This window comes from Podarcis raffonei, chromosome 4 (assembly GCF_027172205.1).
Source record: "Podarcis raffonei isolate rPodRaf1 chromosome 4, rPodRaf1.pri, whole genome shotgun sequence".
NCBI lineage: Eukaryota > Metazoa > Chordata > Lepidosauria > Squamata > Lacertidae > Podarcis > Podarcis raffonei.
In genome coordinates this window covers 70,557,811-70,573,981 of record NC_070605.1, presented here as the reverse complement: position 1 = coordinate 70,573,981, position 16,171 = coordinate 70,557,811, and the positions used below count along the sequence as shown (strand labels likewise).

Sequence of the window (16,171 nt, the reverse complement as noted above, 5' to 3'; positions counted from 1 at the left end):
ATAGATATATACATACAGTGGAAAAGATACAAGTCTACATTTTATTTAAATACCTGTTTGAAATATGTGTCTTTCCCCTGCATTTAGGAAAATGGCATCTTGGGATTAACTGCAACAGCAGTGATGACTTCTGCCACCACCCTTTAAATCATGGATTTGATTACTTCTACGGGGTGCCTGTGAACAATCTTAGGGACTGTAAACCTGGTCACGGAAGCGTGTTTAGTGCTGGACTGAAGATGCACATTCGTGCAGTGCTCCAGACCACGGCGATTGCTCTGATCTCTTTGGCGATACTGAATTACATTGGCCTTGTCAGAGTTCCCTGCAGAGTACTGGGCTACTTCTTCTTAATAGCTGCAGTGATAGTTGGAGTTTTGCTGCTCTTCTTTTATAACTTCCGGAACCTTAACTGCTTCTTGATGCGAAATCACAGTATTATCCAACAACCCTGGAACTATGAGAACCTCACTCAGAGATTCACAGAGGAAGCCAAAAGATTCATAGGAAGGTAAGGGTGTTCAGTTTTAAAGTGTTTGAATTTCAGAGTGATAGCTTGTTTACAGAGGTGCCTGTGATTTGGTAGGTGAACAAATCACTACTCATTTCCCATCCATTTGTGGCGTTATTGTTGAAAGGTAACAAATTGAGTGTGAAGACAGGAAAGAGCCATATATTTGTAGCAGTGGCGTAGCGTGGGTTGTCAGCACCCGGGGCAAGGCAAGTAATTTGCGCCCCCTAACCCGTGGATTTGCGTCCCCTAACCCGTGGATTTGCCCTAACCCCAGATGTTGCGCCTGGTGCGGCCGGCCCCCCCTGCACCCCCCACGCTACGCCACTGATTTGTAGACACCTCTAATTCAGCCCAGAACTTCATCTGTGTTCATTCAGAAATCTCTTAGGGTCAGCTCCTTGCATTAATTCTTACTCTTCTCTCCCCATCCTGCCTACAAACTACTGTCCAAAGTCCCAGTACTTTTCTTGAATTCCTGCTCTGATCTCTAGGCCCTGCCTACACATTCTACAGCGTAGGATCGCTGCTCAGCTTGTTGTCATGAAGTCAAATGGCGGCCATCAGTTTACCAGGGATGCAGAAAATCTCCTGGATCTGCTGTCTGTGTAACACCACAAATGGGTTGTCAAGATCCTGGCAGGCCTCAGCACATGGCTGGTAGTTAGTGTTAATGGTGGTGACTCACAAATTTTGCAGCTTGCTCTATATAATATAGAAAGATGTATTGTATACTAATCTATTTGTCCACCTTGCCAAATATTGTCTACTCTTGGCAGTCAGCAGATGTCCATGTTATCCAGCAGAGGTCTTTTGTAGTCACAGTGCATGAGGTAGGGGCTGGGTGGGTGCCACCCTCACAGCTGTGGAGGTTCTGCTACTTGCCAGGATCAGGATGGTTTAGTGAAGTGGTGAGGAGAGCACCAGGTTGGCAGTGGCTCAGGAGGGTGGGTAAGGATCATGTGGTCTCTTGTGCTCACTCTTCCTTTCATAATTGGAAGTGTTGCTAATGTTAATTTGTTAATTTGACTTTGAGGGCCAACCCAGACTTCCTCCAAAATGTCATGGGAATGCAATATGAAGGGAGATACCCTGAGGAGGAGCAACCCCCTGTTTAGATATACAGGTGTGGGTCCCCAGTAGGCTTGTCATTTTTATTTATGCAAGGAAAAGAGGTCTAGGACAGGCGTAGGCAAACTTGGCCCTCCAGATGTTTGGAGACTACACTCCCATCATCTCTAGCTAACAGGACCAGTGATGGGAGTTGTAGTCCCGAAACATCTGGAGGGCTGAGTTTGCCTATGCCTTGTCTAGGAAGTAAGTGTTGCACTCTACTCTGCCAGAAAACTATAATTTGGAATAGCATTCCACCCTGGAAGTTGTGTTTGATATCTTGGTGTTGACTCTGGCACTGAAAAAAACCAATGAGGTGCCTCTGAGCATGTGCAGAGTACTTTCCCCTCTGTACTGCAGAACCACAGTCAACCCTCACACATTTGCAATTAGAGGAAAGGACTTCTGGGATTTGACTTCCCAGCTCTGGGTTTCTGGGAGGTGTCTTCTACATGTCTTCTACCTACACATTTGTGTCCACAGTCATCAACCTAAATCTCTTATGTCTTCGCCACCATCCTGACTTGCCATCCCAGTCCTGTAAGCAGCAGCACTGCTGCACCCAGCCTCATGCACCATGGCTGGTCTTTTGTATCACCTGTTTTGCTAGGCATTGAAGCTGGGGTCTTCTGCATGCAAAGCATATACTCCAGGTATGGCCCCACGCTGGGGTAGCTGCTAAAAACTAGCATGGTGAAGATGCATTTTGCTATAGTGAGCACCTCTCTAAAAAGGAAGACAAACGAGATATACATGAGTCCCAGTTATATCCAACAGAACTTATTATTTTCCATCTATATAGCACATTAATTTCAATTTACAAGTGGTTAATGGTGTAAAGACAGCAGCCCTCATGTGTTAATTATTTTAATTAACACTATAGTCAGTGCATTTGACACTCATGCCTTGCCAGAGCAGTCTTTAGGAGATGTTACTGTTACGAAAAAGGAGCAATGCAGAAGCAAGCACCAGGTGGCTGGAATGGTAAACAGGATGTGGGTGTTACTGGATTGTACTGTGGGAACCAGGCACAGTCTGAGAAGTGCTCTGAGAGCCGGATGTTACCTCAGAGCGACACATGACCCTGTACTGGAAGTACATGGGTGGAGTTTTATTCTCTCTCTGCACTGGGAATCAGAGTGTGCAGACATGTTTTCTCTGTACTGGTGAAAGACAGGAATAAAGACATGTAAATATATTTCTGTCTGTCTCATTCCCCCTCCCTGGGGGAGGAGTGGTGTGTTCTCCTTCACGTTGAGGAGAATCGCCGATTGGAGACCTCCTTTGATCTTGCCGGGAGACGCAGACAGGAGGTCAAAAGGATTCAAGCCGGGCACCTGGAGGGTGGCCAAATTCCTCTGGACTAAGAGCCAAGCTGGAGGCTCTGACTTTTGGCTTGAATTACGACAACTGGTAGCAGACCGATGGTTATCTGATCTATGAGAATCTGCATGAGAGGTGAGAGGTCGATGAATCGTTGCCATCCTCTGCACCTAAGGAGATAAAGAAAAGCGTCTGCCTGCAGCCAGAAGCTGAAACAGACAGCTGGACACCGAGAGGAGTGTGTTTCAAGGCAACGGAGCCCCAAAAAAGGTATGCTGCATTTCGGGCTAGAGAAGAATGAACGCAGAAAGATTTATTTTCTGGTTCACAAGCTGCGTTTGAAAAAAACAAGCTCTGAAAGAGCAAGCTTGCATACCAGGAATTCCTGTGGTGAGATAAGGAGTTCCGTCCTGAGTAGGTTGCTAGGCAACGTCTGCCAGTTACTGAGTGGCCTAAAAAGAGCCTGGGAAATCGAAAGTGTATCTGCGCAGCTGTGCAAGGGTTTTGAAAAAACAGCCCAAAGGCAAGCCTGCCAGTGAAGCAGTAAACAGAGACTTTTGGAGTTTTACTGGCTTGAAAAGTGAAAGCTGGCTTGAGATTGAGTGTAAAGCTGACCCTTGGATTCAGCATGGATGCCAAGAAGGGGGGAGTGCCCCTGAGTGCCGTGGTTCTAGATGAACACAGCCGGCATGCTGCACTGGAGGAAAAGGACAGGGGGAGGGAGGAACGGAGTTCTAATTCCCCCACCGATGAAGCTACTGGAGAAAGATGCTGTAGCTTTGAATGCTGTGCAGTGTTACACTTGTGGACAGGCTGGGCATCTTCAGCGGAGCTGTAAGAAGCCACGTCAGCCAAAAGGAGCGAAGGGCCGCTCAGCAAAGCCTGAGGCGTCAGGCAAAGGTCGTACCAAGCCTATGGTGAAACCTGCAAAGGCTTTGATGGCGAAGGGAACCACGCCAGATGTTGGGAACGCGTTTATAATTGACACGGGCTGCACGGTTCATATGTCCCCACACAGAGGGCTCTTTTCATCGTTTAAGAAGCAAAGCTTCGCTGTAAAACAGGCCAACGGTCAGGAGCTGGAAGCGGCCGGCGTGGGGACTGTCTATCTTAAGAGTCTGGACTTGACAATAAACAATGTTTACTTGGTTCCTGAATTGAAGTTCAATCTGCTGAGTGTTTCGCAGATTGCAAAGAAAGGACTGAAACTGTCCTACGATGCTGAGAGCTGCAAGATCTACAAAGATGGAGAGTTATTTCTTTCAGCCAGGGAGAAGGATGGACTTTATTTGTTGACTTTTGCACAAAGTGATTACATGGAATGTAATTCATCTGTGTCTAACCTAGTTTCTCTTGCAGGTGTGAGCAAGAAGGTGACCGGAGTCAACAGAGCATTTCAGCGGGTGTATGCTGATGTGATTGGTCCTCTAGAACCATCTAGAGGCAATGCAAGATATTATCTTGTGTGTGTGGATCATTTCTCTAACTATGTCTGGGTTTATGTGTTGAGAAAGCCACAGGAAGCCTTGGAGAGGTTTCAGGAGTTTTGTGACAAAGTTAAGAGTATGCATGATGCTAACATTGATTGTCTATTCACAGATGAAAAGCAGATTTTTCTTTTACAGGATTTCCAAAGGTTCCTGCAGAAGAAGGGGATCAGACACAAGATTTCTGTTTCAGCGGAAGCGTGGAACAGGGGTGTCTGTGTACGGGTGAACAGAGAATTGCAAAAGGGGATGAAAGCGCAATTGCTAAGTTCACATCTGCCACATGAGTTCTGGGCCGAGTCTCTAATGTCGTACTGTTATACGAAAGTGAGAAAGGTTTCAAAAGAGTTGGGAAGTTCTCCTTTTGAGAAACTGTTCCACAGAAAACCTTCTGTTGCCCATTTCAAGGTTTTTGGGTCTCATGTGAGAACAGAAGCTCCAGGTGGAGTAAAGAATGCCAGAGGCATTTTTGTGGGGTATGAAAAGGGTCTCTACAGAGTAATTTTGTCTGAATCTGGTCAGGTGATTCTCACAAAATTTCTAGAGAGTGCTCCTGAACAGGAGAGAGTGATAGTACACACTTTTCCCACTGATGACGATTCAGATGATGATGATTTCACTGATTTCAGCTGTACAGAAAGTGATGACACTGATAGCTCGGAGAGCTCAGTTGTCACAGTCATTGAGAGGAAGTCTCACACAATAGATAGGCCTTCACAACTGAAGGATGAACCACTGTTTACCATTGGAACTAGTTCTCCAAAGAGTCCTGAGACTGGACCAGTGAGCAGAGAGGATCAGCACCTCATACGTAGGTCTGAGAGAGTAACAAAGGGTCAACCACCCAAGAGGTACTCAAAAGAGTTTGCAAACTTAGCTGTTGCATGTGTTGCTGTTGTAAACAACCGAGGACAGGTTGGAGCTGTGTCTAAGTCAGAGACAAAGACACAACAGAGAGTTGCTAGCCAAGGTAATGCAGATGCACTCATTCCTTGGAAACCAGACAACCAGAGAGGTACACTGGGGAAACCAGTGGCGGGGAGTTCCAAGGGTGGAACTGAAACAACAGGGGAGTGTTATGTGTATAACAACTGTTTGTTTTCTTCTCTGGACCATGCTTTGCTTGCTGCAACACGCATTGATTCTTTTGGGGGAGGATGTTACGAAAAAGGAGCAATGCAGAAGCAAGCACCAGGTGGCTGGAATGGTAAACAGGATGTGGGTGTTACTGGATTGTACCGTGGGAACCAGGCACAGTCTGAGAAGTGCTCTGAGAGCCGGATGTTACCTCAGAGCGACACATGACCCTGTACTGGAAGTACATGGGTGGAGTTTTATTCTCTCTCTGCACTGGGAATCAGAGTGTGCAGACATGTTTTCTCTGTACTGGTGAAAGACAGGAATAAAGACATGTAAATATATTTCTGTCTGTCTCATTCCCCCTCCCTGGGGGAGGAGTGGTGTGTTCTCCTTCACGTTGAGGAGAATCGCCGATTGGAGACCTCCTTTGATCTTGCCGGGAGACGCAGACAGGAGGTCAAAAGGATTCAAGCCGGGCACCTGGAGGGTGGCCAAATTCCTCTGGACTAAGAGCCAAGCTGGAGGCTCTGACTTTTGGCTTGAATCCCGACAGTTACCACATTTAAAGGGAATTTACTTCTTTCGAATTAGTCTAGAAGCTATTGTTTTCTCAGTGCATTTCTGCACTGGGATGTCGAGCCACTACTGTTGGAGAAAAAGAAACAAAATCACATTCACTTAACTCTAAATAGAAAAAAAGAATGCTTCTTAAGCAGTTTTCTTTTAAAAATTGGTGAAGCTTCTGATTTCTCTGAAATTTTGTGTGGCAAAAGCTTAGAAAACTGTCTGTGGGGTAGCTCACAAGAATTACGAGTGAAACATTTGTTTTATATGTGGGATAATAGAGAATGGAGAGTGTGTGCATTTGCAAGAAGAAGAAAAGTTGGACATTTGCTTGAAACTGACAAAGCCTGTTTATAGTCTCATGGATAGCAAAGCATATATCATTCTCTGATGCTGTATATCTGAAGATTTAAGGCTATGAAATAGGGATGAAAAAGTAAATGTCAAAAATGTATGTAGCTGTTTGAGGGCATAGAAAAATGACTCTGCATAGGAATAGATAACTGAGACATACAATTATTTTGTTTAAAAATATATAAATCTTAACCTTTGAATGGAAGTCAAGCTCTTCTCATTTCTATTCTATATTTGAACAAGATAGTAAAACTCAGCCTTTATTTGTTCCTGACACTTCAGGTTTTTATTTTACACTCATGTTTAAATTTAGTCCTACTTTTAAATGCCATTTTGATATGACACACTTAAAGCTATAAAATGGGAGCTGTACCAACATCAAACTCTCTTTGGCTTAAATAATATTTTGTTTAAATGGCACACTTTTCAGTTTTATTGTTACAAGCAGGGCATTTTTTCAGCCGGAACCTGCCAGAACTCCTCTCAGGTGGGCGCCATTGCCATTGTATGAGAACAAGGGAGGCGTCCATTTTGAGTTCCGGTGCCTCTTTTTCTAGAAAAATAGCACTGCTTACAAGTATATGTAGTTTACTAGTGAGAAGGCCATAAAGCGTTTCTTTTTGAGGTATGAGCTTTTAAAAATAATAGGATATAACAAGCAATTCCGTAATTAAAGAGTGCAAAATGAGTACATAGGTATGCAGAGAGGGCATTATTGGAACTTGGCAAGTCCCATATCCTGGCCTGCTATTCTTCTGCTTTGCTATTTCTGCCTATTCACCTGCCCTCTATGAGGGAGAGAAAGAAACAGAGAGAGCAGTAGGATCCCCATGTATTTTCTTACTATGTGACATGGTGACAACTGAGCCCATTTGCAAAGAAATAAAGAGAAGGGGGAGCAGTAAGGAAGAGGAGGAGCCCAAACAAGGTGTACCAACAGCATCCTATGGTACCCTCCAGTTGGCATGGTAGAGGCATTCCATAAGTCTACAAATCTGCATTAACCCATAACCAGTGGACCCAAAATCCATTTTTCGAGGTACTTTTTTCCATCCCTTGCAAGGCCTCCAAATATTTATCGTGAGGCATTTTAATCCAATTCACATTTTATCAAAAGGGGAATGGTCAAACTTTAAAGTTTGACCTTTAAATTCAATTCAAGGTGGAATTCAGAATGTATCTGCAGATTTTGGACTTTTTGAGAAAAATTAACAGGATTTTTTTTACTGTTCTTATTTTATTTCTATTTGTATTGTTTTGTTCACCAGTCTGGTGTCCTTAGGAAGTATGCTAGATCGAAATGTAATATTAATAAGGATACCGATATGGCTCCTGGCAGATTATGCCTGAGGGAATGCAGGTCTCAACAGAAGAATTGTTGCTAATCTCTGTTGTAACGCCACCTTTATTTGGTTCAAGGAAGCCTGGCACCAGTTTCAACAGGCCTGGCACTCACTAGGCATAAGCAGTACGAGGGAGAGTAACTACAGCTACTTACTGCAACAGCTGAAGAAACGAACCTATGCTGCCAATTCTCTTACTGGTCTACTTGCTGAAATAGCAGCTTGAAGGCTCCTTTCCTCCATTCAGGCTTTGGGACGGTAATAATAGGAGCCATGTTGGACACCAGAATGGTACAATTCTCAGAACCCTTAACAAACACAGTTCTCGGGATTCTTTAAGGGAAGCAATGCACTTTAAATGTGCTTTAAAGGTATGGTGTAAATGTAAACAATTGCTAATGGAGGCCACTCCATTTCAAGCTTATTGATGCTTCTTTCCTTTCCATAAAACAAGACATACATGAGAAAGGAGGATGGGGGGGGGGGTTATTCAGGTTCTTTTTATCTCAAAAAATGGGACACACACACAGAGAGAGGAATATATTTAACCACCATGAAGAAGAGTTTTTCATATGTTAAACAATGTTGCATTGGGCTTCTAAGGTTTCATGGCCATATGAATGTGTATGATGTTTTCTTTATTCAAGCTCAGAGTTTACTTTATTGTCCCCTCAATGAATAAAACTTAAGGTGTGTTGAGAAAGGAAGGTCTTGGTAAATTGTGTAGAAGTGAATGGCAATAAATTTTCAAAGGAGCTGTTTGCTGAAGTGCTTCAGTTAATAAAACAGGACTTTAACTGTTATTGTCAAATCTCCCTCCCACTTACAAGCTGGTGTGCCATTCTATTTTCAAGGTTACAGAAGAGGTAATCAGTTATGATCCCCACCAGGGTTTGGTGTAAGAAAAATAGCCATCTCTGATTTTCTAGTCGAAAGGATATTAATAGGTGAGATTCTTTACCTGAAAGCTAGCTGTCAATCAGTGCTGGTAGACTGAAAAAGCAAAAGCAGTGAATGATTTTAAATCCATTGGTATGAACCATTGATTAGATGGAGTAAGAACTCTGTGTTGTAGTGGCATCCTTTATATTGCTTCTGGGGTTGTTATCTCCTGAAAATGGGCATTTGTAATAGAAGTGGTGACTTGTACCTGTCCTGTATTTATCGCTCTAATCCTATGTTCCCATTAGATGCCTGTTGCAAGAGATATAAGTTCTCCTTTGCTACTGTTTTTAATCAACCTGCCTTAGTTATTTGGTCCTACTACATGGGAAATGGGATTGCTGTCTTGCAATTTTAGCTTTGGGCTCTCAAGATCTCTGTTTGATTTATTACTACGTGGTAGATGACAAGAGTTAAGCATTTCCATTCCCAGTCACAACTTCTTGCATGGGAAGGAAGATGACAGGAACATCGCTGTCTGGATAATATGTATAAAATGATTTTTTTGTACAAGGCAAATTATGCAACATGTAATTGTTTGTGTATTGTGTTTATTATGATTTATAGTGCAATCCTACACAGGTCTACTCAGAAACAGGATTCACTAAGGCTTATGGGTATAGGATTGGAATCTTTATCAACTAATAAAATGTACTTATTTTCAAAATGTATGCCCTGCATTCTCAAGGCAAGAAACCCTTCCACTGGTGGCTGGTGTGAGAAATTCAGGTCTTGATCCTCGGTGCGAGTGAAGGGATATGTTACGAATCATTGTTCTCACTCCTGACACTTTAGAGGACATGGTTTTACAATGAGAAAGCCATTTATTTTGTTGCACGGAACTTGTTGTTTTGGGTTCCTTTGGGAGGAAAGGTTGGATATAAATTAATAAATAAATGGGAGTCAAGTCACAGAGAAATGACCTCAAATATATCTGAATGGTGGAACCAGAATGACCCAAGAATTCTCTAGGGAAGGTGACCAAGAGAAAAGCTTCAAAAGCTGTTTTTTATTTGTATAAGGGTGGCAATGGTTTTTATGTATGCCTTGCATTGCAATTCATTGCATATTATATTCTCTCCTCTCTCTTTTTCTGTTTCAGGAACACCAATGCACCATTTCTTCTTTTTGTGGCTTACACTCAGGTCCATACAGCTCTTTATGCATCCCAAGCTTTCAGAGGAAAAAGCAAACATGGATTATATGGAGATGCCCTGGAAGAAATGGACTGGAGTGTAGGTATGTTATGTGGCTTTACATCACCTGAGTTAATTGCCTTTTAGAAATATATGTAGCTTTTTTATTTATTTATCTGAAAGCATTGCTAAACTGCTTAATATGTCAGAATTCTCCAAGCGGTATTTATTTCACAACATGTATACAGCCCTTGGTCATAATAAACGTCAGAGTGCTTTTACGAAAAGAGTAAAACAATAAAATTATCAGTAAAAAGCAGTTAAAACAATTATTCAGAATATTAGAAAAATAATTAAAATCAATAATAAACTAAAACCCGATAGAAACACAGGACAGGTTCTGAACTTGTCTGAACAGGCTCACCTGAACAAAAATCTTAAGCAGGTACAGAGAAGGCGACTGCCTGATGTCCATAGGCAGGGAGTTCCAAAGTTCCTGTGCTGCACACTAAAATATCTGTTTGTTACAGCCTTCCCAACTTTATCCCTTTTCACACATACAAATGAAACACTGGCAGCCAGCTGGTAGAGACTGCACAGGTCTCTGCCGGCACTTGCAGCATCTAAACCTACTGTCAGCCTTGGTTCCCTTTTGAAATCAATGGCAGCTAAGTGTGCTTCTCCTTCTGCTAGACTGTATCCATTAGTTAATGCTAGTTATTATTTTGAATTCTAACATACAAAGTGGTGACTTTTCACAAAGGATGGCATAAGACAAACAAGAAAGAGCAAGAAATTGCTCAGGGCACAGAGTCTCGCAATGCCCAGGCTTCCAAGGAGTGCTAATCTACCCGTTTCTGCAAAGGGTCCTGATTTATTTGTCAGCGTATTGGAACGACTCTCCATTTCTAGAGGTAATCATCTGTGAAAACAAGTTCGTGCTTGAAACAATCAAGCTGAAGAGCAGCAACACTAAAAGATAATATTCACCTTTCATTCCTCCCACCCGTTCACCTCCAACTCATTTCTGGTTCAATAAAGCAAAGTACAAAATTATTTTCAGTAAACAATGCCATATTTATTAAATTACCGCAAGCTGACTTTCACCTCTGCAGTAGATGCCTGCTTTATAAGGAACGCTGAAATGGCACGCTCTGATTGCAAGTGTACAGAGTTCAACCTCATTCACATTTCTAGTCCAAATTTAGCACCAAACTTCCGCTTATGAATTGCAAGAGCAACACAAGGCTACAGTGATGGGTCTCTCTCTCCCCCCCCAAGAATGTAGTTTTCTCATGGCAACTAGTATTAATATAGGAATGTAGGAAGATGCAGGAACATAGGAGATGACGAGGAGTGATGCTCTACCCAAAATTACTGTGTAATCTTTATTGAAGCACAGGAAATAGTGGTCTACCACTCAGAATTCAGTAATTTTACCAATAATTTCTCCAGGATTTAGTTGGCTAATACCATAGATCTTCTCCTAACTCATATGTTTATGGTGCTCATTCTTTTTTAGTCAGGAAAGCAGTGGCACTCATTATCCAGTTTTTCAGGTAAACTCATAACTATACTGCAAGGTTTTGAATACAGGGACCTGTGTGCAGTCTTTCATTTCATTGTAAAATCAAGTTACAGTTTTTGCATAGAAATTGTAATGATACCAGTTCATTGTGGAAATATATCACTCACGAACATTCAGGCTTACTGATTTTTATTTTTATTTTGAAATTCCTCTGTAGCATGTGTGATAGTAAAAAATGTATACTGGGCAGATTTGATAACATCACTGAGTACTGTGGTAGCAATTAATCTTGAACAAATCCAACAAATAGTTGTATTGTTCAGAAAACAGTGGGAGGCACTTTTTTGTTTGCATAGTCATTTATCACATCAAGAGACACGCGCAGACTTTTTGATACAATTGAAAACAGCCAGTGAGTGATGATATGACCAATAAATTGGAAGGGAATAAACCAACATATCCAAAGCTATGATGGATGTTCCCACTCCCTGACTGTTAAGGCATTTATGAATTGCTATTTGAAATAGTTTGAAAAGTGAGGCTACAGTCATCAAACAATGACTCTTGTAAGCAGTGCCAGATTTACGTATAAGCTAAACAAGCTGTAGCTTAGGGCCCCACTCTCTTGGCCCCCCCCCAAAAAAAATCAAAGTAAAAAAAACCTGGATGTACATTTCCAAAATATAAGATAAAAAACAAATAAAATAAAACCTACATACAGCAACAGTGTTTTGTGTTGTGTTGGCTCCTATGATGTAAGTAATGCCCCTACTGCTTGCCTGCTCTCTAAAATATCACTAGTTTGCTCATTTCTATATATAAGGTGCCTACATTCTGCATGTGCAAATGGCTTTATATATTAGGTCCATAAATGACCATATTTCATATATTCAACACAAAAAACAGCAACAATTTGTTGTTGATCAAGGACAGCTGGACATATAAAGGGCCCCATTACCTTCAGTATGGGATGCGGGTGGCGCTGTGAGTTAAACCACAGAGCCTAGGACTTTCCGATTAGAAGGTCGGCGGTTCGAATCCCCGCGACGGGGTGAGCTCCCGTTGCTCAATCCCTGCTTCTGCCAACCTAGCAGTTCAAAAGCATGTCAAAGTGCAAGTAGATAAATAGGTACCGCTCCGGCGGGAAGGTAAACGGCGTTTCTGTGCACTGCTCTTGTTCGCCAGAAGCGGCTTTGTCATGCTGGCCACATGACCCAGAAGCTGTATGCCGGGTCCTTCAGCCAATAAAACGAGATGAGCGCTGCAACCCCAGAGTTTGCCACGACTGGACCTAATGGTCAGGGGTCACTTTACCTTTACCTTACCTTCAGTAGCTTAGGGCCTCATCAAACCTAAATCTGGCCCTGCTTGTAAGACTACTGAAGAGCAAGTAACTTGAATATAACTATTGCTCAATACCGTCATTCATCATTGCATTAATATTTGGTTAAAACTTTCATTGATTGTAGATCTGTTTCTTTAAAAACCCACATTTCTATGGCTAGAAATGAGCGTACTTGTGTACTATGTAGCAGCACTCATGACATTGTTCTGCCGGTATACATTTCCCCTCCTTTTCATTCCCTGAGAGAAACTAGAGGATTAAGCAGTCTCTGATGGTGATAATCTATTCTAAAAGTGCTAAAGTCTGTGACAGCCCCAGTGGTATCCATTCCAAAGCTGTCAGCTTGAACGCCTTTGCTCAAGCATGCTCAGTTTTTCCCAAAGAATAGCAATGGCCAAATTCAAGTGAGTGCAATCTGTAAATGTTGTGAATGCTGATTTTTGTACTGGGGTCAGAAGCAGTGCACAGCTACAGGTCCGATGTACCATCAACCACCTAAAACAGTAAAGCACGTAGAATCCGTTGTGAAGGCCAGCTGTCCACCTGATATGTAATCTGCAAGTCATAGACAGATAGGCTTGCAGATATGACAGTGTTATAGGTGTTTCTACTGTTTCAATGGCAGTTACACCTCTGGGTTGTGCAATATGGTATTGGTCCTCTGAATATTTGTGGCCTGTTGTTTTATTTAAAGCATTTGAACCTTTACACCATAAGATATTTGACAGTTACATTTTTTAAATGATTTTTTCCAAACAACAACACCCACATACATTTAAAGAATTATAGGGATCATGCAGTCATGAGATAGTCCTTTCCACAGCATCAACTTAACAGTGAACATAAACAATGGTTCCACGTACAGAAAAAGTGAATTGGAGGAATCCCTTTCATGGGAAACAAAAGCTATTCTTGTAGACCATTAAGGGCTTTATTCATCATGCATCCAAGTCAGCAGAAAAGGATAAACTTTGGACAGCCAATGATATCTTAGTTCTGAACATCAGAAACTTGAAGTTAGAATTTGCCTGTCAACTAGTTTGATATACAAGGCTATTTTTTCCTGACAGGTTGCATCAGTGATAGTGTCCTAACAAATATATTCATACATTTGCTTTTAAAAGTTGGAGGTTTTTTTTAAGGACATGTAAAGGGAATCAAAGCAAGCTATTATGATACTGCCAAAAACATCAAAGCTGTTTTGTAAGAACCGGAGCTTGGGGGTGGAGGATTGTATTTAAGATTCTTTCTTGACACAGCTTTGCTTTTGTTAATTGAGTTAATCTGTAAACAGTGGACAAACTGAATCTTCACTTTGCTGCATCAATAATGTAAAAGTATGGGTCTTTTTTAAAAATAAAATAAAATACAGAACCTTTGCAGTCCTGTGCACGCTTCCAGAACCTGATGCTTCTTTGGACTGTACTGAATGATTCAGTGAGCATTTCCTGGAAAAACATTATGTGCTTCATGAGGGTGGGGAGGATGTGTTCTGAAAACTCATTGCTCTTACATTTCTCCCCAGCATTATTTGCAGATGTTCATAGCTCAAATTTCAGCAGTGCCCTGTGCAACAGTCAAAGTTGGTGCCCAGCCCCACCTTCCCTTCTACATCATAGTTGTGGCACCCGTGAGACTCTGTACTCAGCAGGTTTTGTTGTTGTTGTTTAATCATTTAGTCATGTCCGACTCTTCGTGACCCCATGGACCAGAGCATGCCAGGCACTCCTGTCTTCCACTGCCTCCCGCAGTTTGGTCAAACTCATGTTCGTAGCTTCAAGAACACTGTCCAATCATCTCGTCCTCTGTCGTCCCCTTCTCCTTGTGTCCTCCATCTTTCCCAACATCAGGGTCTTTTCCAGGGAGTCTTCTCTTCTCATGAGGTGGCCAAAGTATTGGAGCCTCAGCTTCACGATCTGTCCTTCCAGTGAGCACTCAGGGCTGATTTCCTTCAGAATGGCTCCCCTTTATCACATACACAGCCCAATAAGACAATGACAATAATCCACCAACAGCATACAAATCAATATGGCTAACCTGATCCAAAACACCCACCCACCCACCCCACTCACACACACAAAAAAGATCACAACAGCCAATCACAAACAAACAACCACACCCTAGGCCAACCCCAACCTCTCTCACCACCAAAGAAATACAAATGAACAGCAGAGAACCTGCACGAGCAACGCTGACACCAAACCCTACATATATTAAGCAAACTAGAAACATCGCCACCCGACCCCACCCCCGCCCATCTTTCCCCCCCCTTCCCCCCCCCAATGCCTCAACAAATGAAACTGTTTTGTAAAAATGTTACATGGAAAAAATACGAGAGACATTACACATACTTCTGTAAAACAAGAATTTTTTAAATAAATAAATAAAAAAAGAATGGATAGGTTTGATCTTCTTGCAGTCCATGGGACTCTCAAGAATCTCCTCCAGCACCATAATTCAAAAGCATCAATTCTTCAGCGATCAGCCTTCTTTATGGTCCAGCTCACACTTCCATACATCACTGCTGGGAAAACCATAGCTTTTACTATACGGACCTTTGTTAGCAAGGTGATGTCTCTGCTTTTTAAGATGCTGTCTAGGTTTGTCATTGCTTTTCTCCCAAGAAGCAGGCGTCTTTTAATTTTGTGGCTGCTGTCTCCATCTGCAGTGATCATGGAGTCCAAGAAAGTAAAATCTCTCACTGCCTCCATTTCTAAATCTGATTCTGTTAGCATGAATTGGAAGTACATATATGTTGAACTAGGAAAACAATAATACGTGTATTGGACAAATTTTTGCAAATATTGGTTTGTTGCTGATATCTGTAGAATTAATTGTTGCCATCTCTGGAAAATTAGATTCCGATTGCTCCATTCCCATTGCTGAGGATTTTTACTCAGAAAAGCTCTTTCCCCTTTCAGTCAGCACACAAGGATTCTTCAGATTGCGGAGAACACATATGTGTTCTATGGTACATCCTGTAGGCTACTCATTGCCCATCTGAGGAAATTGTGCCCTGTACAGAGAACCAACTATAGTAATCAATCTGTTCATGCATAGATGTTTATTGGGGAAAAGAGTAAGATGTATTTGAACTATATGCCTTAAAGCAAAATGATCAGATCACATAAAACTAATATAATACCAGTGATTTGGGATGACTTGTCCCATCTCAAATGTGGCTGTCTTGTAAAATGCACAGCATTCCTTTAAGAGAGCTTTGAAATGCATGAGGCATGAGTGGTGCATATTTGGCTTCGGGGTACAGCAATAAAGTCAGCGGTGTGACAACCAAGTAATGTGACCTTCCAAAAAATATGTCCAAGATTGTGCAAGGTCTATTTCTGTCAAGGATTGGCGAGGAAGATAAAGCAATACACGAGCAGCTTTTTGTGGATAGTTTGCAAGAAGCAACACACATATAGCTGCCAAATCCCTTGTCATT

At 42.0% G+C, this 16,171-nt stretch overlaps 1 protein-coding gene across 4 annotated transcripts in view; it reads left to right on the top strand.

Moving 5' to 3' along the window:
* STS (steroid sulfatase) overlaps positions 1–16,171 on the top strand; it is a 102,566-nt gene that overhangs the window by 34,137 nt on the left and 52,258 nt on the right. For all 4 annotated transcript variants that reach the window (XM_053387265.1, XM_053387266.1, XM_053387267.1 and 1 more), the window contains 2 exons: positions 88–511; positions 9,820–9,956. In XM_053387265.1, coding sequence (XP_053243240.1) covers positions 88–511; positions 9,820–9,956 — 561 coding nt within the window. The remainder of the gene's footprint in view (positions 1–87; positions 512–9,819; positions 9,957–16,171) is intronic.